Source organism: Tupaia chinensis, unplaced genomic scaffold (genome assembly GCF_000334495.1).
Source record: "Tupaia chinensis unplaced genomic scaffold, TupChi_1.0 Scaffold000289_1, whole genome shotgun sequence".
NCBI lineage: Eukaryota > Metazoa > Chordata > Mammalia > Scandentia > Tupaiidae > Tupaia > Tupaia belangeri.
The window spans coordinates 1,449,883-1,472,252 of NW_006159774.1; the positions used below are offsets into that span (position 1 = coordinate 1,449,883).

Sequence of the window (22,370 nt, forward strand, 5' to 3'; positions counted from 1 at the left end):
CCCTTCTCTTCCATTCTCCTCTCAGGATCTTGGACACGCACGCACACATGCCCAGTGTGAGTTTAAGCCACTGGGTCCTGGACTCAAATCGCGGTCGACTACGTGGGAGTCCAGCAACCTAGCCATTACGCCAACTGCTGGTCCCGCAAAAAAAAGCTTATTTATTTATATATTCTGAGAGAGATAGCACCCCCAACTGGGTCTTGACACTGTGGTCCAACCCAGCCCTCAGCCAGCCTGGATCATGGGCCACACATGTGCCAGCACACTCAGGGAGGTCTCTGGACTTGAACTGGCAACCTTCCCATGTATATTGCCTTACAGAGTCATCTTTTACCACTGTCTAGCTTTTATTATTTTTTAGAAAGACCAGCTTTTGCTGGGAGAAAGGAAGCTGCCAGGTCCAGGACTTGAACCACAGTAAGCCACGTGGGAGTCCAGGACTCTTCATCACCATGCCACCTGCCAGCCCCTACTGTCTGGCTTTGATTCATGGCATTTTATTTATTTATTTAGAGATATTTTTGCTATAAGGCGTGCGCGCTTGCTGGAGAGACAGAGCCAGAAAGCAAGAAGTGCCCCCCAGGGGCGGGGGGGGGGATGACCATGCCGCAATCCCTTCTCCTCTTGGGATCTTGGGCACACACACACACACATGAACCTGGCTTGAGTTTTAAGCTGTCAGGCCCGTAACTCAAACATGGTCGACTACAGATAGCATTTTAACACTTCTACCCAATCCTTGGGTACCACAATGTACCTGTGAATAAATATATAAAACTAAAAAACTATCGATAACCTAGGGAGGTGTATGCTTCAGTTATGGGGCCCTTTTATTTTTCAGGAAGCTTTTAGCCCATGAGGGTAGGACTGCCCACACTGACGTCACACAATTGGGTGCCTGTTCGGAAGAAAGGCATTTGAGTAGCTCCTTCCTGGCACTTTCCCTCCTTTTAGAGCCCGGTCTCTGTGATCATGGAGATCTTTGGCAGCTGACATGGTCAAAGACCAGCTTTTGCTGAGACCAGGAGATGGTGTGCTGGCTAAGGTTCTGGACTCCCACATGACTGACTGTGGTTCAAGTCCCGGACCTGGTGGCTTGCTTTCTCTCTCTCCCTTTCTCTCTCTCTGATGAGTAATAGCAAACAAACAAACAAACAAATACATAAAATTAAATGAATCTTTTTTTTTTAAAAAAAAAAAAGGACCAGCTTTTGCACATGTGGGCTGCCCTGTCTAACTTCTGTTTTTGTTTTTTTGGGGGGTTTTGATGACGAAGACTCTTTGATGTAGAGACTCAGCCAAGAAGCAGATCTTAATCTCTCCCTCCCTCCCTTCCACCCCTCCTTCCCTCCACCTGCATTTTCAAGCTTTTGTCTGGCTTCATAAAGTGGCCGGCATGTTGGAATTGTCAGTGGAATTGAATATTTAACAGCTGGGAAATACAACATTTTAATTTTTAATTAGATGTTAATTTTTAATATTGCTACTTTTTCTTTCTGCTCAAAGGAAGCCTTCCACCCAAGTAACCAAAGTGGCACTAGTGTCCCACTTGGTCTTCCTGGTGAGGCCTCACAGATGAGAGGGTGTAGCCGGCTGACCACCTGCTGGGACTGGGAGATTCTCCAGGGACAGAACCTGGTCCCATCGCTCTGATCTCAGCGCTTAGCAAGACAGCAGGGACCTGGGAAACAGCGTCTAGGGATCACCTGCCCCAGTTTCACATAAACTAACTGGCAAAGGAGTCTTTCTTCTTTCCTACCCCCTGCTTCTTTATTTGTAAAGTAGGGGTGAGGGTAGCACCCACTTCGCAGGGTGGTTTTAAAGATTTAATGAGAATAAAATTGCTTTGCCTTTGGTGCACAGGAAATAGAAATAAATAAGTGTACCTACACTGCCTTCACATTTTCTTCCCAAGATTTTAGAAATATTTATCCCATGAAAGAGAGAGAGAGAGACAGGCACCCTCCGTGGGGTCTTTCACACTACAATCCACCCCGACCTCACTCAGCCTGGGTCACGGGCATGTGTATCTATTGGGTTGTCAGAAAAGTCATGATGTATTTTTCTATGTTTTTCTATTAAAAATGCATCATAACTTTTCCAATGACTATATACATATATAGTCTACTTAGCAGATACCCAGCTCATATGTAGCAGGCTGAGTTAGAACTTCCAAAAGATCCTTGACAGGTTAAAACCAAGACTGCAGCAAATGGGGTGGTGTTAAATGAGAGTTTAAGTCTAGAAATGTCAGCTATAGGAAGTATGAGGTACATGTATTGTGTGTATATGGGTTTTTTGGTTGGAAAAATCTGTCATTTAACAAAGCTAGGATTTTTACGAGACTAAAAGCAACAAGTAAGCTTCTAAAAACACCAAAAAAGCTCATTATTTCTCAACCTGCACTGATGAAAATGCATAAGTAGTTGAGTGGAAATAATGTTATTCTTTTTTTTTTTTTGTAAGTTTGCTGTTGGGTGTGTGCACTCACTGGAAAAAACATTCCCCAGGGGAGATGGCCATGCTGCAACCTCTCTTCCTCCCAGGATTTTAGGCATGCATGCACATGTACCCTGCATGTTTTTCAAGCAGCCAAGTCCAGACCCAAACCTCACAGTTCGCCATGAGGGATTCAGCTGCCTTAACCACTATGCCACCTGCTGGCCTTATAATGTTATCTTTTTTTTTTTTTCTTTGAGATGTTTCTGCTATAGGGTGCGTATACTCACCAGAAAGACAGAGAGACAGAGAGACAGAAAGCGAGAAATCACCCCCCGGGGGGATGGCCACTCTGCAATCCTTTCTCCTCCATTCTCCTCCCAGGATCTTGGGCATACACACACACACATACGCCCAGCGTGATTTTAAGCCACTGGGTCCAGGACTTGAACTGTGGTCAACTACATGGGAGTCCAGTGACATAGCCATTACGCCAACTGATGGTTCCTATGTTGTTATCTTTATTTTATTTATTTATTTATTTAGGTTCCTATGATGTTATCTTTAGATCAGAACAAATCTGGGTTTTAACCCCAGCTTTATCAGCAGAATAAGTAAATGTCCATATAAGAAGCAGTGTAGATGCGGCCAGCAGGAGGTATAGTGGTTAAGGTGTTGTACTCCCACATGGCCAACCATAGTTCAGATCCCGGACTTGGCAGCTTATTTTCTTACTTTCCTTCTCTCTTTCTCTCTCTCTCTCTGGTGAGCACATGTGCCCTATAGCAAACTTAAAAATAATAAAATTAATTTTTTTTAAAAAAGAAGAAGCAATGTAGGCAGCTTGCTTTCTCACTTTCCTTCTTGCTGTCTCTCCCTACCTCTCTCTCTCTAGTGTGCACACATGTGCTATAGTAAATTTTAAAATAATAACAATAAATTAAATTAATAACTTTAAAAGAAGAAGACGACGACGACACAATGTAGGGCCAGCCTGTGGCAAGGTGGTTAAAGCAGCTGGACCCCACATGGCCAACTGTTCAGTTTGAGTCCTAGACCTGTTGGCTTGAAAACATGCCAGGCCCATGTGCATGCATGTCCTTGAGAGGAAAATGGAGAAGGGTTTGCACCATGGCTATCCCCCAGGGGGTAATTTCTTGTCCTTCCCCTGTCTGTCTCTCTCCAGTGGGCACATGTGCCCTACAGCAAAAACAAAATTAATAAATAATCAGAAGCCATGCTGGGCAGTGGCTCAGAGCACAGCTTGAGTCAGATTATCTGAGTTTAGATCCCAGTTCTACTCCTTTCTAGCTGTGTAACCTCCTGCAAGTTACTTAACTTCTCTGGTACACAGTTTCCTCAGTAAAATAAGGAGAAAGGTAACAGCCACCTCAGAGAGATGGACTTTTCACATAGTGCCTGGTCCTCCAGGTGCTCAGTTTATGTCGTTGCTACTGTCAGTGACTATGTGGCCTAGGGCAGGGAAAGCTCCTCTGAGCCTTGGTTTTCTGACCTGACCAGTGGACATCACTGGAAGGGCTAGATGGGAAGTGGGGGCGACAGTGCCTGGCATGGCAGCGTCTTTCATGGCTGAAGGAAACCCAGAGCAGCGCAGACACACCTGTGTGCTGAGCATGGAGCTGAGGTAGGGCGCCCGGGAGTACAGCCTGAAAGCGCCTCCCTTTCTGCCTGTCGGTGGTGCCAGACCAGCCTGGTAGTGATCCCAGCGATGTCTGAGATCTAGGATGCAGGCTGGGAGCAGGGAGCAGGGCACAGGGCTGGGGTGGGAGGACAGTGATGGCTCCAGAATTAGAGTGTGCTGGGTGTGGTGACCTGGGTAGGAGTGATGGGGAGTCTGCTTAGGCGGCGGCAGGGGCAAGCCTTGCTGCAGAAAGCCCCAGCCTTGCTGATGGAGTTGAGGCAACCCAGCCTCATGACCAGTTGTATAGGGAATGGGAAGTACCCTCTTACCTGACAGCCTTACCAGGGCCACACAAGTGCCGCTTCCAAGGACCCAGCAAGGGTCAAGACCTTGCCCCAACCACTGGCCTTACTGGGGTTGAGCTGGAATGGGCCCCCTGTAAAGTACAAGCAAATGGTAAGCAAGGTGTCAGCCTCTGCTTCCCCAAGGTAAGAGGATAAAAACAGCCAGGTTCTGAGCTAATCGGGGATCTCCACCACCCTCTCCAGCAGGGACCTCTCCCTGCTGGCCCCGCTGCAGCTCTGGCCTTCCTGCATTCTCCCTGCAAGGGTCTGGGCTCTGTTATTGCTCCTACGTCACTTCCTGGGCTTGCGTTGGCCAAGCCAGTGCAGGAAACACACCTCCCTCTCACCCCTTTTGTATTCCTAGTAACAAGGCAACGTGGGCCCAGGAGAGGGTCTTTGCTAGAGTTGTGTGTCCCAGCCTTGGCCTTGGTGGGCCTCTGTCGAATCCCTTGCTTTCTGGGTGCCTTTGTCTCCTTTACTGTAAAATGAATGAGAACATCAGCATCTCCTTAGTCTGGGGCCTTGTTTGGTCAATAACCAAATTCCTACCCAGAAATCTCTTTCTGGCAGAAGGCAGAGTGGAAGAGCTCTTCCTCCAGTTCTCCTGTCTTCCACATCCCCTACATGTAGGACTAGGGTCTTCTGAGGCTCAGATGGCACCCACAGGGCTAAGTCACACCAAAGATGCCATTGGCAGCTTAGGTAAAGGGTAAGATTAAGCAGAGAAAGGGATAAAGTTGGAGGGAAAAAAAGCAAGCAGGAAGAAAGGAAAGGGGTATGAGGTGTATGGCTAAGATCCCCGTAAGGGCTTGTAAGGACAGTCTAGAGACACCTGGTCCACAACCTCTGTCCCTCACCCGGATGTTGCTCAAAGGCTGCACCCGCCAGCCGTGTGCTTGGGGTTAAGCTACAGTCAGGATTCACGGACACTCACCACACATCATAGCTGACCCTTTTTTTTCCTTGGGCGGCCCCCGTCCCACCTCAGCAAAGCCATTCTGACTCACAGGGTTCTACGTTTCATCACCAGGAAACGCCCAGAGGTGGTAACCATGACTGGATGGAAGGCGCCGGTGGTGTGGGAAGGCACTTACAACAGAGCCATCCTAGAAAATTACTATGCCAGACAGAAAATCACCGTGGGACTGACGGTTTTTGCTATCGGAAAGTAGGTGTCACTGATCGAGGGGTCCTTGACTTTTTTTTTCCAGTGTCAAAATGTTTTTAAGGAGACCCCTTGGACTCATGAGGCTATGTATGACTTGTCTGAAATATCAGGTGAGAGTTGTGTTTTTTGGGGGTTTATTTTGTTCTTTTTGTTTTGTTTTGATTTTTAATTTGCCAGAGGTCATGCGCGTGCGAGAGAGAGAGAGAGAGAGAAAGGACTCCTACAGGGGATGGTCCTGCCACAATCCCTTCCCCTCCATTTCTGTCCTTTCAGGATTTTGGGCACACATGCAGTGGCATCAGGCATGTTTTTCCAGCTGCCAGGTCTGGGACTCTGGTCACAGTCAGCCATGTAGGATCTAGCCACCCTAATCATCATGTCACCAGCTGGCCCAAGGAACTTTTTTATTTTTAAATCTGCTAGACAGTGGTGTGCTTGGGAGAAGGCACTCCCCGCTCCATGGAGCATGGTCATTTTGCATTCCCTTCTCCATTTCTCTATCCTGTCAGGATTCAGGGCTTACTTGCACATGAGCCACTAGGTCTAGGACTTGAACCTTGTGGTAGGCTACATCAAGTCCAGATTCCTTAACCACCAAGACACAGGCTGGCCCAAGAATTTTTTTTTTAGATTTTTTTTTTTTTAAATAGGGCACTTGTGCTTGCCAAAGAGAGACAGAGACAGGGACAGGGAAAGTGAGAATTAACCCCTGGGAGGGGGGGTGGCCATGCCACATCCCTTTTCCTCTAGTCTCCTCCTGGGATTTTGGGCATGCATGCACATGTGCCCCTTCAAGCCTGCATGTCTGTCTGGGACTGAGACCATGGTCAGCTGTGTGGGAATCCAGCCTCTTAACCACTACACCACCTGCTGGCCCCCAAGAGCTTTTTTTTTTTTTTTTTTTTTAAACGTTTTTTTTTTTTTTAAACGTTTATTTACTGAGAAAGAGAGACAGGCACCTCCAACAAGGCTCGCATGCCACAGTCCAAGCCCAGCCTCCGCAGGCCCAGGAGCGCACGCACCTGGTGTTCACAAGGAGGCCCCAGGTATGAACCTGCGACCTTTCCCTGTGGGTCCAGACTCCCAGAGTTTTGCATTACTGCTGTGCCACCAGCTGCCCAGATGAATGTTTGAGACTGTTTAACTCTCCTTTTCGACAAGGCTCCAAAAGACAGAGAATGAAACAATAGTGAGTGAGTCCACTTGTCCCCACCTCAGAGGTAGGGTCTCAGATTGCAGGCATAAATGTCTGCTACCCCCAGGACCCAGAGCCAGTAACACCCACAGCTGGCCTCCATGGCCTCCATGGCTTCCTCTGGAAACTTCCTAAGTGTCAGACACCAAGTGAGCATCATTCTCTCTCCTACACGCTCAAGGCCCAGGACCAAGGACAGAGGGATTTACAGCAGGTTCTCCACACAGCGTGCCCTAAGCACAGGGCTTTTCCGTGTTGGAGAAAGATTAGCCACTTCTCCGATTCTCCAGGTCACTTTTAACTTACTCCTCTTGGAGGATTTGGTCCTGGAAATATGGCTGGTCTGAACTTCCTCTTCTAACTCCTGGATAGGTTCTAGTTTCAGCTTCCATTTCTTTTTTTGTAACATTTGATAAAGAAAAACTCCAATCATCCTTACTTGATAGCTGTAGCTATAATATTAGTTTGAAAATACAACCCATTTGGCTTTATTGGAACATTTTCAATATTTCTTCTCAAAACAAAACAAAGTTCAATTTTCCTCTTCTTTCCTTCCCTCTGGGTCTTTCCATTTTTACTTCTTCTGAAAAAGCCATGTGGGAAGTCAATTCCCTGGCTTTGCACAGAGAGAATTGAAGGCTTGGGTTGATTCGAGCTTGACCTTTGCCAGGTAGGCCCCAAGGAAAGCTCTGTGAAGACCAGATAGTTCTCCAAGGGTAACCTTCCCGAATGCAGTCAACAGCCATCACCGCGGCTGTCGGTGATAATACTACTCACACTCCAATGGCACGGAGGGTGCCGATTCCAGGGCCTATGTGGCGTCTCTAATATGGAAGGGTGATGACGGGGTTTTGACATTTTTACTGGAAGAATCTGTGTCATATGGGTCAAGAGCCAAATGCTCAGTTCACATAATCCTTTGGCACAAAAGGGGACAAGCTAGCCTCACTGCAGATTGATCTGAGCCTGGTGTTTCCAGGCTCAGAACATTGCCCATTGTCCCCCAGCAGCTCCAGTCACCCAACTGCAGTCTGCAGAGCTAAAGTGTAAATCACACATCCTGGCAAAAGCATTGCTCACTCTCAGTTCTGAGGCAAGAGAGGACTCTGTGTACTGGGCAGCAATAAATCCCCACAACAAATAAATTTGGACTTTAAGGAGGTGTGATGTTTGGTTTGCTTTCAAATAACAACCCAAGGAGCCAACTCTGGTGCTTTAATCTCTAAATAATGTCAAACAGCATGATGACGTTCCTCCTCCCTTGACCCCAGTCAGTATTTTCCCCAAGCTTTGGAGCACAGTAGATTTTTCTTGACGTTTCATAGTACTGAAGAATTACCTGGCCACCAGCCATAGAACCACGTCCAAGTCCTTCTTTATAGTGTTCAGATACATTCTCTCCATTTAGAGAATCAATACAGTAAACTTCAGGTTTCCAAATTCCAACATTAAAAACATACTTTATTTCCATAGTAAAGAAAGGGAATCTAAGCAGCAACAAAAAGCAAAAAGAGGTGCCAGTCATTTATCACTCACAAACATTATGATTGGTAGGAAATGTGATCAGCAAATTAAATTCAGTTCACACTTACTGCGCACGAGTTTGACTGAGTTGTAGTAAGCCATCTGACTTCCTTCTTATACTATCCATAGCAGGGCTTCACAAGTGTCTATAGCTTCAGCTTACAGAAGGCATCAGTATAATGTTTTCTCGTTTGTTTTGTTTTTTAAGGTTTTTGCTGGTGCATGCACTTGCTGGAGAGAGACAAAGATAGAGGGAAAGTGAGAAATCACCCCCACGCCACAGTGCCTTTCCTCTTGGGATTTTGGGCACTCACATACATGGTCCCAGAGTAGTTTTCAAGCTGCCGGGTCTGGAACTAGAACCATGGTCGGCCATGTGGGAATTCAGCCCCTTAACCACCATGACACCTGCTAGTCCCAGTTTCATTGTTTATCTTCAATTACTACATAATACATGTACCTGTTTATGGGGTACAGAACCTCAACACATGAATACAACCTGTGGTTTTACACAATTTTTCCCCTGGTACTTGAATCCATAATGATAAAATCAGGTAATCAGAACATCCATTTACTTTGGGGGCCAGCAGGTGGTGTGATGGTTAAGGCGCTGGACATTCCCATATGGCCAACCATGGTTCAAGTCCTGGACCTGGTGGCTTGCTTTCTTACTTTCTCTCTCTCTCTCTCTCTCTCTCTCTCTGTGTGTGTGTGTGTGTGTGTGTGTGTGTGTGTGTGTGTGTGTGTGTGTGTGTGTGTGTGTGTGTCTGGTTAAAATAAAATAAGTAAATGAGTAAATAAATTTTTTTTAAAAATTCAAAAAAAATCCATTTACTCAAACGTATCATTACTTGGTATTGAAAAAGCCTCTCTTTTAGCTATTCTGAAATTAATGCTTTTTTGAATAAACATATAAGTAGTTAAAATAGCACTACATATTCTACTAGAATGGGCAAAATCCAAACACATGGTACAATCACTTGGAAAAATAGTCTGGCATTTTCTTACAAAACTAAGCTTCATAAATGTCTTACCATGTGATCTGGTGATTACACTCGTTGGTATTTAACCAAATGAACGGAAAACTGATGAACATACCTGCACACAAATATTTTTAGAAGTTTTACATACAATTGCCAGTACCTGGAAGCAACACGATGCCTTTCATTAGGTGAACGGAAAAATAACATGGTACATCCAGACAATGCTATATATATATTTTTTTTTTTTGGGGGGGGTGGGGGGAGAGGTCTTTGCTATAGGGCGTGTGCGCTCGCCAGAAAGACAGAGAGATAGAAAGCAAGAAATGACCCCCTCCCCAGGGGGATGGCATGCCACAATCCCTTCTCCTCCATTTTCCCTCTTCGGATCTTGGGCACGCACACACAGGCACCCGGCATGAGTTTTAAGCCACCGGGTCCTGGGCTCAAACCACGGTAGATTACATAGGAGGAGTTCAGCGACATAGCCATTACGCTAACTGCTGGTCCCAGAAAATGCTATATTGTTCACTGCTGAAAAGAAATTAGCTATCGGGGGAACCAGCAGTTAGCGTAATGGCTATGTCGCTGGACTCCCACGTAGTCGACCGCGGTTCGTGTCCCGGACCCGGTGGCTTAAAACTCACGCCGGGTACATGTGCGTGCATGCCCAAGATCCCGAGAGGAGAATGGAGGAGAAGGGATTGCGGCGTGACCATCCCCCCTGGGGGGTGATTGCTCGCTTTCTGTTTCTATGTCTCTCTCTGTCTGGCATGCGCAAGTGCCCTATAGCAAAAACCTCTCAAAAAAAATTAAAAATAAAAAAAGAAGAAAGAAAAAATAGAAATTAGCTATCAAGCATGAAAAGACATGGGAGAATTATAAGTCCAAATTACTAGGTTAAAGAAGTCATTCTGAATAGCTACAAAACAGTACGATTCCAACAATCTGACATTTTCGAAAAGAAAAACAAACTGTGGAGACGATAAAAAGATCAGTGGTTGTGAAGAAAGGATGAATAGAGGATTTTTTTAGGACAGTGAAACTCTTCTATATGCCCCTGGAATGGTGGGCACATGTCATTTATGTGGGTCTGTCAGTCATAACAAATGTACCAATCTGGCGCAGGTACATGCTAGTGGGAGAGGCTGGCCGTGTCTGTGGGGCAGGGGGTATGAGGGAACTCCCAGCACTTTTGGCTCAATTTCACTTTAAACTTAGACGTACTCTAAAACAAATAGTCTTTAAGGGGGAAAAAGTAAAGACCCCTCACCCCCTGAATAGCTAAGGTTAAATCCAAGGTTATTTTGGATGGATTTCATAATAGTATGTGTGGACAGTGGTTTGGGGTTTTAGATGACTGGTGAGAGGCTCACCATGTGTAACATGGTGAGAGATCCATTCTCAGTGCCACAGCAGAGAATGAGTGCAAGTAGTTGAGCTTAATGCATCCCTAGAGGACCCAAGGATCACATCACCCTTGCTTCCTGTCTGGCAGCAGCAACACTGGGGCAATGCTAGCATGTTTAGGCACACTCTAGAACTAGACCCTCTTTGGCTGCCCGAAGTCAGAATCAACTGATGAATAAGACAAATGGGTAGATACGGGAAATGGTGGTTATTATCACCTTTATTCCACTGAAAGCTGGTTTTGGAGAATGTGGCTTATCCACAAGCCCTTGGCCTCCTAAACAGCACAGAATTAGAAAGACTTAGGTACCCAGACACCAACACGTTAGACACTAAAGGCCTCTGGATATCGGAGTAGAGCCTGTAACACTCAGCTTGCTGCAAGGCCCAGAACAGTTGGGAAAACATGCTCTCTCAGACTGGCAAGCTTCCAAGAACAAGAGGAGAGGAAGGGACAGGGCTCCGCATGCCCAGTTGCTCTTCCAAAACTGGCAGTCAGATATGTCATTCTATCTCCTCAAAGACTGAGTGACTGAATGGTGTAAAGTAGCCAGGAGTGTTACGCTAGCAGAGGTCCCGCCACATCTGGGGTAGGGAGGAAACATTCCCCTTCTAACCGTAAAATAGACAAAATGATTAGAATATCATGTGGTCTCCTGAAGGAATGCCAGAAGTGAATTGTATCTCTTCTTTGTTTCAGATATATTGAGCATTACTTGGAGGAGTTCATCACATCTGCTAATAAGTACTTCATGGTTGGCCACAGGGTTATATTTTACATCATGGTGGATGATGTCTCCAGGATGCCTTTGATTGAGCTGGGTCCTCTGCGTTCCTTCAAAGTGTTTGAGATCAAGTCTGAGAAGAGGTGGCAGGACATTAGCATGATGCGCATGAAGACCATCGCGGAGCACATTGTGGCCCACATCAAGAATGAGGTTGACTTCCTCTTCTGCATGGATGTGGACCAAGTATTCCAAGACACTTTTGGAGTGGAAACCCTGGGCCAGTCGGTGGCCCAGCTACAGGCCTGGTGGTACAAGGCAGATCCTGATGAGTTTACCTACGAGAGACGGAAAGAGTCAGCAGCTTATATTCCATTTGGCCAGGGTGACTTTTATTACCATGCAGCCATTTTTGGAGGGACACCCACTCAGGTTCTCAACATCACCCAGGAGTGCCTTAAGGGAATCCTTCAGGACAAGAAAAATGACATAGAAGCTGAGTGGCATGATGAAAGCCACCTAAACAAGTATTTCCTTCTCAATAAACCCACTAAAATCTTATCCCCAGAATACTGCTGGGATTATCATATAGGCCTGCCTTCAGATATTAAAACTGTCAAGATATCATGGCAGACGAAAGAGTATAATGTGGTGAGAAATAACGTCTGACTTCAAAGGGTGCCAGTAAGTTTGAGAGAGTATTTGAGAGAGTATTATTCTGGCTATTTCCTTGGAAAAGTAACACTTAATTTTAGCTTAAAAAGAAAATTACTAACAAAACACCAACATGACAAATGCATACTATTCCTCCTTATAACTTTGAGCCCTCTAATATGGGAGAATGAATCTATGGTAATCATTGTAAATTCCCAGTGATTTCTTATCTTTTCTAGGTTTGGGGGAAATACTATCAGCTGAACCAAAAATAATTTGTCATAGCCTCCCCCTCCCCCCAAAAAAAGCCAGAAACTTACATGTGTCAGATAATATATTGGAGAAAAGGGTGCTAAGGGAAGCGTTTGGTAACAAGATACAATGGTAGGGAGTGGTCCCCTTGAATTCAATGTCTTCCTGTTTTTGATGGGTCTAAAGCAATGTAGTGTTGCTTTGCAACAGAACTCCTATAAGGATACCATCTACCTTGCCAATCCTCAGAAGACTTCAAGAGCAGATTGCTTCTGGCCATTTATAGTACATGTCCTTTTCTCTTTGGGATGTTGTTAAGCTTCTGTGCAGGAGATTGGTGGAGCTATCTAGTGGATATTATGGTGGTGAATATTTTAGGACTCCAGGGAATCCAAATGAGCCAGTGGGTGCTTAACATGAAATGAAAACAAAGCCTCAACGTGAGTTTGCCATGAAATAGCAAAAAGAGTGGAAAGAGAAGGGCTGATCACTGTGGGCAGTGGCATCTTGGAGGGACACAAGGCATGGGGTCTATCCTTTAATACTTCATTGATTCAGCATTGAATGCAAGGTGGCAGTGTGGGTGATGGCCAGCATTCTCAACCACATAACAAACAGCAACCGGGACTTGAATGGAAGATGTTTCTTGTGTTGTCTAAGTCATATTCAGTCTACTGGATGCTGCAGCTGTGTCTTCTGGTCCCTGGAGAGGGGGTGGCAATGGTGGCAGAGAAGGGAAAGGCCTGCGGTGAACTGAAGAGGCTTACAAGGAGTTGTGTTTCCAGGACCTGGGCTTTGTCAAGGGACAGATCTTCATCAGTGAGTCCTACCACCTGCTCTGAATGCCAGGGTCCCTCAGCACTTCGTGCTCCAACCTGGAAGGCTGCCATACAGGAGAGGACTGGAGCCAAAGCCGTCCTGCCAAGTAACCTAGCTTTCCCTGCTCCATCTGGATTATGGAAGTGTAGCAACCAGATGTCAACGAAATGGTCAACTGATTTTGTTACAAAAGCTAGGGGAGACAGTCCTCATGACTGAGCAGCTTTAACATTCAATTCCCTTCTCTAAGAGAAGCTGTGAAATCCTACATGTTATTTAAAGTTAAGCAAGCCTTTGTAAAGGAAAGTAGGAGGCAACGTTTATATATGCACATATATTTATATTTTTCTTGTATTCCAGTTTAGGTCTTTGTTTCCATTTTCAGGCCATTTACTTTGAAGACAATTGTGCTGGCTTGATGTACAATGGAAGGGGCTTTTGCTATTTTTTTTTTTTTTTTTTTTTTGCTCTAGGGTGCTTGTGCTGACTGGAGAGAGCTGGAGAAGGTGAGAGAGAGAGTGAGAAAGCACCCCCAGGAGGATGACCACACTGGAATCGACTTTCCTCCACTCTCCTCTAGAGATTTTGGGCACGCCGAGTATTTTTTTCAAGCCGCAGGGCCTGGGACTCGAACAGCACAGTTGGCCATGTGGGATCCAGCTGCCTTAACCACTATGTCACTTGGCTGGCCTGCAGTGGGCTTTTTTGATAAAAATAAAACCTATATTTTCTTTACTGTTTCACTGTGCCTCCTACTTTTCAATTGTTGCTAAAAATTTCACACCTAACAAAACAAAACAAACTAGAGTCACTTGAGAATCTCATTTCTCTGTTACTTGAGGTGTCTTGAATTTGGTCTGGTGTAGGAAGTTTAATGCTTTAATTCCTAAACCAAAGAAATTACCTACCCTGAAAGTTTAGAGAAGAGCTGATGTTTACTTAGGAGGGAATGTGATTTTTTTAAGATTCATTTAAATTTAAATCTCCAGTGAGCAAATTCAAGATCTCATTTATTCTGAAATGTTTTTTTTTTAAATAAAATTTCTGGTTTACAATTGAATAAATTATTTTCTCAATATATTCTGGCCTGGTCATGGATTATGTATTTTCTCCCAACACTATTCAGAATTGTTATAAAAATTTTTTTTAAAAATTATTTTATTAATTATTATTATTATTTAAATTTGCTATAGGGTCTGTGGGCTCACTAAGGAAGACAGAGAGGGGGAGGAAAAGTGAGAAAGCAAGCTGCCAGGCCCAGGACTCGAACCACAGTCAACCATGTGGGAGGTTAGCACCCTAATCACCACACCACCCAAGAATTTCTTGTTCTTAGACTCAAAAATCCGCATGCCCGGGACCAGCAGGTGGCATGATGGTTAAGGTGCTGGACACTCCCACATGGTTGACCACAGTTCGAGTCCCAGGCCTGGCAGCTTGCTTTCTCACTTTCCCTCTCTGTGTGTGTGTCTGTGTCTCTCTCTGGTAAAATTAAAATAAAACAAGTGAAAAAATAAAATTAAAAATAATTCTTAAAAAAAGTCCTCATGCCCTTCTGGAAATACATCCACTATTACAAAGCTACAAAGAACAGACTTGAGATTTTTAAGCCTTTAAATAACAAATGCATACACAGAGCTTTCCAAAGCAATGTGCTAAGTGACTGAACTGCCAGTGGAAGAACTGTTAGGAAAATAACTTGTCCTGAAACCCCGGGTGGGGTACCAGGGCAGAGGAAGAAAACAATGCCATAGGCATCCCTGGGGGTTATTAGTCCTGACCTCTGTGGAATGTATCTGGCCAGAAGGAAAAGCTGTTCCCAGCAACTGGGCAGGTACATTTATAGGATAAAAGGTAAAAGGTGACCAGGCTGATGTAGTGAGATACAATGAATATACAATAGAGGAATAATTGAACATTGTTCTCATTTCTTTTTCTCTACTACCATGAAGCACATGTGCATGCATAGGAGAGACAGACAGAAGCACCCTCTGTGAGGTCTGGTCACGTCACGAACCCCTTCCTCCAGTGCTCCAGCCCTTGGGACCTTGGACATGGAAGCTCGTGCCTGGTGTGTTTTAGGCAGACTGAGTTGGAATTCCAACTGTAGTCACCTTGTGGAATCTGAATTCCCTTGAGCAGTGCATTACGGCCATGCCACAGAGCCAGCCCCAATTCCCATTCCATAAACGAGGAAAGTGAGGTTCACAGAGGATAGTGTCCAAGCTGAGGCTCAAATTGGAGAAGTCACAGGGTAGTTGTGTGGACACAGTACCGACCACGGGCCACATTTCATACTGGAGGAAATGCAGCTCCCCTTCTCCACCTCCAATCTGGGAACTCCATGTAGCTAGAAGGGGGAAAGTCTGCTCAAGGCCTGAAGGTCTTCTCTGTCCTTCCTGGAATGACAGGTCTTTGATCTGTCCTAGCCAAAATCACCACCACGTGGGAACCCAAGCTATGCCAATACTTATGGTTACAAGTATTTAAAAATGTACCACTTATTAAATGTGCCCTGTGCTGATGAAAAATAGGCGTGATAGCATACTCACAGCACGAAAAGGCAGAGTGGATGTATAACACACTATACAGTCATTTTAAGGAGAGAAAAAGAGGTCAGGTAGAACCTACTAGCCAGCGTCTCAGGTCTGGAAGGTTGCAGAGCTAGGATTCAAACCCAGGACCTTTTGACTTTAAATCCTGTGCTCTCTGCACTCCAGGCTTCCTCCTTCGCTCTCTTACACACATACGCTTAAGCTGTCTTGTTTGTGAAATTTGCGGACATGGAATAAATCACCATCAAAACTCTCAATTCCTTTGTTAGGGCATTTAAAGATGGGAAGTTTGACAAACCAAAATGTTTCCAACAGCCAGATATAGGTTTAAAGCTAGGGAAGCAGGAACACGTAGCCTGAGTAGGTGTGAGGTGCAGGTAAGTGCAAGGCTGAGGGGGTGTGTGGAGGAAGGATGTCTGGGAGGTGGACTTAGCCTTAGAGGGGCTCACTGCAAATTGAGATTTTTATTTTTGAGAGAGATTTTTGCTATAGGGCAAAAGAGACCAGGAGACAGAAAACAAGAACTCATTCCTCCAGGTGAAACGGCCACACTACAACCCCTTCTGCGTTCTCCCCTTGGGATTTTGGACATATACACGTGTGTGTACACACACACACACACACACGCCCCTTGGGATTTTGGACATATACACATGTGTGTACACACACACACACACGCTAAGCCAATCAGCATGTATCATCAACCTCCTGTGAGGATGACTGGATCAGAGGTGGGCAGGTGACCTAAGCTAATCCAAACCCAGTGACTTTCAGGTCTTTTACTAGAGAAGAAATCATGTAATTCCAAGAGCTGCTTTAACTAGGGAGGTCAGCTCTAGGATGAAACTGACTATAGGAAGGGAAGAGCAGGGATGCCAAAGGAAACCCAGGCCTCGGTGACAACCCCGAGCCACTGAATTCAGCCTCATCTAGGTTTGCACCACCTGTGGGCTCTTCAGAGGTGTGAGCAAATGCAGTCCCATTCTGGCTGGAGCAGCTGGATGTGGGTTTTCTCTTATTTATAACTGAAAACATTCCCACTGGACCCCTCTAAGACGCGAATGCCTTCAAAGCAGGGCTATGGTCTGCCTTTGCGTCAGCTCCGGCATCTACCACATCCCCTATCTCACAGGCACTGTGTAACAGAAATTTACTAAGCAAATGAACGAATCAAAGACTCAACATCCGGACCCATCACACCTCCACGAAATGCTTTTCTTTAAAACACTTAAAATTTCTGAAAAGTGTATTTGTTTCTTTCTTCCATGAGAGAGACAGAAAGAGAGAAACAGGCAACCATCTATAACAGGGTCTTCACACCATGATCCACTCCCAGCCTTAGCCAGCCCAGAACCTGAGCAGACACAGACCTGCTATGTACAGAGAGGCCTCAGGACATGAACCCATGTGAGTCCGGCTTTGCAGAACATTACTGCCGCACCACTGGCTGTGTGGAGTATGTGTCTTATTATAAAGCAGTTACTGTCACATCTGCACCCGGAACTTTTTCCCCTGTAGTACACAGCATGGGAAATCAGAAGCTAGAGCCTGAGCTTCAGGCTCAGCTCCAATCCAGAGACATTGGGTTTAGTGCTGCTTCAAGGTCAGTGATGCGTGGGCTAAATCTGCTCCATCAGCCCAGAGCTGGGAACATCAGCTCTCAGCCTGGGAACCACGTCCGTCCCTACCCCCCAGGACATCATGGCACAGAAACATCTGGGGCATTTTTTGGTTGTCACAACTGGTGGAGGGGTGCTGTTGGCATCAGCAGGTAGAGGCCAGAGATGCTGCTAAACATTCTACAGTGCATGGGACAGCCCCCCACCCACCAAAAAAAAAAGAACTGTCTAATACAAAATATCATTAGTACTGAGGCTGAGAAATCCAGTGCAAAGTTCTCTTGGACCAGGGGCTGAATGTTGGTGCAGCTGTCAAATGCAATGCTCTGCGAGGCAGTGCCACATGAGAAGGTTCCAGGTTCACGTCCAGGGACCTCCTTGAGTACAGTGGACATGCATGTGCAATAGCAGAACCCCTTGGGGGGTACTGTCTCCCTCTTTCTCTCTTGCTCATGGAAGAAATAAATATATAAACTTTGAAAAAATAAGAAGAGATTAAAATGTATACTTTGCATACTTTTTTTTTTAATTTGTCAAAGAATGTGTGCCTACCCCAGAGAGAGAGAAGGAAAGCACTACCCCTCCCATGAGACATGGTCACATTGTAAGCCCTTCTCCATTTCTCACTCCTTTCAGCATTTTGAGCACATACATACACATGCCCACTGTGTCTTCCAAGCTTCCAAGTCTGGGACTTAAATTGTGCAGTTGGCCTTGTGGTATCCAGCTGCCTTAACCACCCTCCACTGACTGGCTCTTTCACTATTAAAAAAAAAAATGGAGGGGGTATTCCATGGCATATCAAGAAGGTGCTGCTTAGGAGAGGCTGATCCCATAGGCTGCCACAGTTCAAGTCCCCGGCCTGGTCAGCCCAGAAACACTCAAGGTACGCATGTGAGTGCCCAGGATACAACAGGCTGGGGGTCTGCCATGGAGGATTACAACACTACCAGACCCTGTGGAGGGCACTTGTGTGTGTACGTGTGTGAGAACACGTGTTTGTGTATGTTTCTTGTGCACATGCACGTGCTCTATCATGAATAAAGGATAAAAAAGTTCTCTTGGACTTTATTAACATTGGGGTGCATAATACTGTCCGTTTACACCCAGGAAATAGTCTCCTGACAGCTGGCAAGAGGCTCTAGCTTAGCTCCCAGCTCATGTTCACAGCAAATACAAAAGCCATTCTCTATATGGGACTTTAGAGAGCAAGGATTTCCAAATAAAATCCTGGTTTTTTTTTTTTTTTTCTTTTTTTGGAGAGGTTTTTTTTGCTATAGGTTGCGTGCGCTCGCCAGAAACACAGAGAGAGACAGAAAGTGAGAAATCATCACCCAGGGGGATGGCCACGCCACAATCCCTTCTCCTCCATTCTCCTCTCGGGATCCTGGGCACACACTCACACGCACCCAGCATGCAGCATGAGTTTAAGACACTGGTTCCGGGACGCGAGCGGTCGACTACATGGGAGTCTAGCAACATAGCCATTATGCCAACTGCTGATCCCGAGGGTTTCTCCTTTAAAACTAAACTCGTGGGAAAGAAAACACTCCACACAGCAGGTTTAACCAGAGGGTGATTGTATTATTACATTAGGGGGCAGTTCTCAGAGAAGGATATATTGTGGTGGGTTGGCATCTACACTCCAAGTGTCTACCACTTTCCACTACTGCTATCTGGCTGTCAATTGCTTCTCCCCATACTTTTTGTTTCTTTTAAGAGAGACTTTTGCTATAGGGCACATGTGCTCACTGGAGAGACAGAGAGAGGCAGAGAGACAGGAAGTGAGAAATCACCCTGAGGGGATGGTTATGCCATGATCCTTTCTCCTCCATTCTCCTCTCAGGATTTTGGGCATGCATGTACATTCGCTCTGCGTGAGCTTCAAGATGTCAGGTCTGGGACTCGAACCATGCTCAGCTACATGGGAGTCCAGCAATGCAAACATTAAGTCATCTGCTGGTCCCTCTCCCCATACATGTAAATTATTCCCTCCTACCATGATCTGAAGATGCCGTTCACTGCTACAGCACAATTCCTTCTATTAGCAGACCTCTGACTCCACAGGTAGTACCTGAGGGCGGGGCTTCATGCAGCCTGCATCTCCAGTTAGTAACCATTTCTTCTTCGGTCCCATGACCTCTCATCAGACTGTCTGCACCCTGCGAAATAAACAGGAAATGTAGCTCACATCCAAACATACTACCGTCAATACTGAGAGACAAGAGGCGGGATCGTAGTAACTCCTGTTTAAGGGGGACCAGCAGCTAGCGTAATGGCTATGTCGCTGGACTCCCATGCAGTCAACCGTGGTTTGAGTCCCGGACCCTGTGGCTTAAACTCACGCCGGGCACGTGTGCGTGCGTGCCCATGATCCCGAGAGGAGAATGGAGAAGGGATTGTGGCGTGGCCATCCTCCCTGGGGGGTGATTTCTCACTTTCTGTCTCTCTGTCTGGCGAGCGCACTCGCCCTGTAGCAAAAACCTCTCCAAAAAAAAAAAAAAAAAAAAAAGAAATGAGGGTTACCTGCTCAGAGCCATTCCCTGGCCCTGGAATCCAGTGGGGCTCTGCTGTAAGTTTTTCCCTTTCTTCCCTTTTTTGTCTTTTGTTTTTGTTTGCTTGTTTGTTTGTGTGTGTGTGGGGGGGGTTTGTTTGTTTTTTGAGAGGCTTTTGCTATATGGTGCATGTGCTTGCCAGAAAGACACAAGAAACAGAAAGCAAGAAATCATCCCCCAGGGGGGATGGCCTCACTGCAATCCAATCCCTTCTCCTCTGTTCTCTTGGGATCTTGGGTATGCACGCACACACGCCCAGCGTGAATTTAAGCCACCAGGTCCGGGACTCGAACTGTAGTCGACTACATGGGAGTCCAGCAACATAGCTATTACACCAACTGCCAGTCCTTGCTTGTTTTTGATACAGTCTCACTATGTTGCCCTAGCTGGCCTCAAACTTAAGATCTTTCTTCCTCAGCCTCCCAAGAACTGGGATTATAGACACGTATGAAATGTCAGGCTGCGATTCTTTTTCCTCCATTTCTCCAATGCCTCAGGATTCGGGACACCCACACACATGTCCCTGGTGTGTCTTTCAGGCCAGTGGGGCTGGGAATGAGACCATGGTCAGCCGTGTGGGAACTAGTCCCATATGCACAGCACTTAATTGCTATGGGGCTGGTTGGCCCTGACTATAATTTCTTTAAACATTATTTATGTTCCATTTTCTCTCTTCCATTTTTTTGGGGATCCAGTTACATTCATTTTAGACTGCTCATTATTGTCTCATAGATTAGTTTTATTTTATTAGTCATTTTTCTCTTTCATATAGGATGATTAACATTGATTTCTCTTGCATCTCACTGATTTTCTCTTCTATAGCATTCAATCTGTTGGTGAATCCACCCAGAAGTAGTTTTCTTTCAAATATGATACTTTCAAAGTTCTAGAATGCTGGTTGTTGGTTTTTGTCTTTTAGGTTTTTTGCCATAGGGCACATGTGTTTGCTAGAGAGACAGAGACAGAGAGAGAGAAAGTGAGAAATCACTCCCTGGGGGAATAGCTGTGCCACAATCCCTTCTCCTCCACTTTCCTACTGGGATTTTTGGCATGTGCGCACCTGCCCAGCGTGAGTTTTAAGTCTAGGACTTGAACTGCTGACGGCCTGGTGGGAGTCCAGTGCCTTAATCACCATACCACCTGCTGACACCTGCTCACTGTTTTTATAAATTTCATCTCTTTGCTGAGAATTCTTATCTGTTCATTCATTTTGACAAAGCTTTCTATTAAATCCTTGAATATTTCTCTAAGAGCTGTTTTAGAGTTCTTGTTTATAACCTGACATCTGGATATACTAACTTCCTGGGTAGAAAAAAGAGTGACTTAAATGGGAACAAGGAAAGCTACTGAGGCCATAGAGATGTTTTTCCTTTGTTTTTGTTAGAGGGCATGTGTGTTTGCCAAAGAGATACAGAGAGAGAGGAGAAAGTACCCCCTGTGGGGAATGGTCGTGCTGCAATCTCTCTCCTCCATTTGGCCCTCCTTTTGGGATTCTGGGCATGACACACACATGCCTGGGGTGTTACTTGGCCTCCAGGTCCGAGACTTGAGCCATGCAGTTGGCCAGGTGAGATCTGATTGCCTTATCCACCAGGCCATGAAGCCAAGCCAAGATGTTCCCTATCTTAATCAAGGTGATTGTTAAACTTGTCTACATGTATACCAAACCCAATAAAATGTACACTTACATCACATGTTTTACTTCATGTAAATTTTGCCTCAATTAAAAATGTATTATAGGGGCTGGAATCAGCAGATGGCTCACTGGTTACATTGCTGGACTCCCATGTAGTTAACCATGATTCGAGTTCCAGACCCAGCGGTTTAAAACTCATGCTGACTGCGTGTGTGTGCGTGCTCAAAATCCCAAGAGGAGAATGGAGACGGGATTGCAATGTGGCCATCCCCCCGGGGGGTGATTTCTTGCTTTCTGTCTCTCTATCTCTCTGGTGAGTGCACGTGGCCTACAGAAAAAATCTCTCAAAAAAAGAAAATGTATTATAGGGGTTAGCAGGTGGCATGGTAGTTAAGGTGTTGGACTCCCACAAGGCCAACTGTGGTTCAAGTCCAGACCTGGCAGCTTGCTTTCTCACTTTTCCTCTCTCTCTCTCTGTCTCTGTCCAGTCAAATGAAAAGATAATAATAAATAGAATTAAATAAGGTGATTATTTTTCAAATAAAAATGTATTATAAAGGCTTTTTAAAATCTCCCTAAACAAAAGAAGCTTAATCTTTTTTTTTTTTAAATGGGCAACATCTAGTCCCATGGTAATGACATTGAGAAGCTACTGGCATAGGAATTACGATTGCAACTATCTAGTTATTTCATCATCAGAACAGAATCTGATGATGTCATCATTCACAGAAGACTGGAATAATAAACATGCAAACTGGAGATTGTCAGAGAACCAATACTGGATATCTGATTCATGATTTTTCAAGTGTTTTAAAATGTCCAGCTTCAAAACTGTCTGTCCTCATAAGAT

General features: G+C 45.3%; 1 protein-coding gene and 1 long non-coding RNA gene across 13 annotated transcripts in view; one reads left to right on the plus strand and one right to left on the minus strand.

Annotated features, from left to right (window-relative positions):
- The window catches only part of LOC102502087 (uncharacterized), a 16,921-nt gene extending 11,490 nt beyond the window's left edge, over positions 1 to 5,431 (minus strand). The window contains exons 1-2 of the long non-coding RNA XR_334817.3: positions 5,363 to 5,431; positions 4,414 to 4,520 (exon numbers count right to left, since the gene is read on the minus strand). This is a non-coding gene — a long non-coding RNA (uncharacterized LOC102502087). The remainder of the gene's footprint in view (positions 1 to 4,413; positions 4,521 to 5,362) is intronic.
- The window catches only part of GGTA1 (glycoprotein alpha-galactosyltransferase 1 (inactive)), a 46,253-nt gene extending 32,886 nt beyond the window's left edge, over positions 1 to 13,367 (plus strand). For 11 of the 12 annotated variants that reach the window (XM_027772635.1, XM_027772638.1, XM_006150487.2 and 8 more), the window contains 2 exons: positions 5,459 to 5,596; positions 11,406 to 13,367. In XM_027772635.1, coding sequence (XP_027628436.1) covers positions 5,459 to 5,596; positions 11,406 to 12,099 — 832 coding nt within the window. In that variant the 3' untranslated portion in view covers positions 12,100 to 13,367. The remainder of the gene's footprint in view (positions 1 to 5,458; positions 5,597 to 11,405) is intronic. The other variant, XM_027772637.1, reaches the window with a different exon arrangement.
- Positions 13,368 to 22,370: the final 9,003 nt, after the last annotated feature.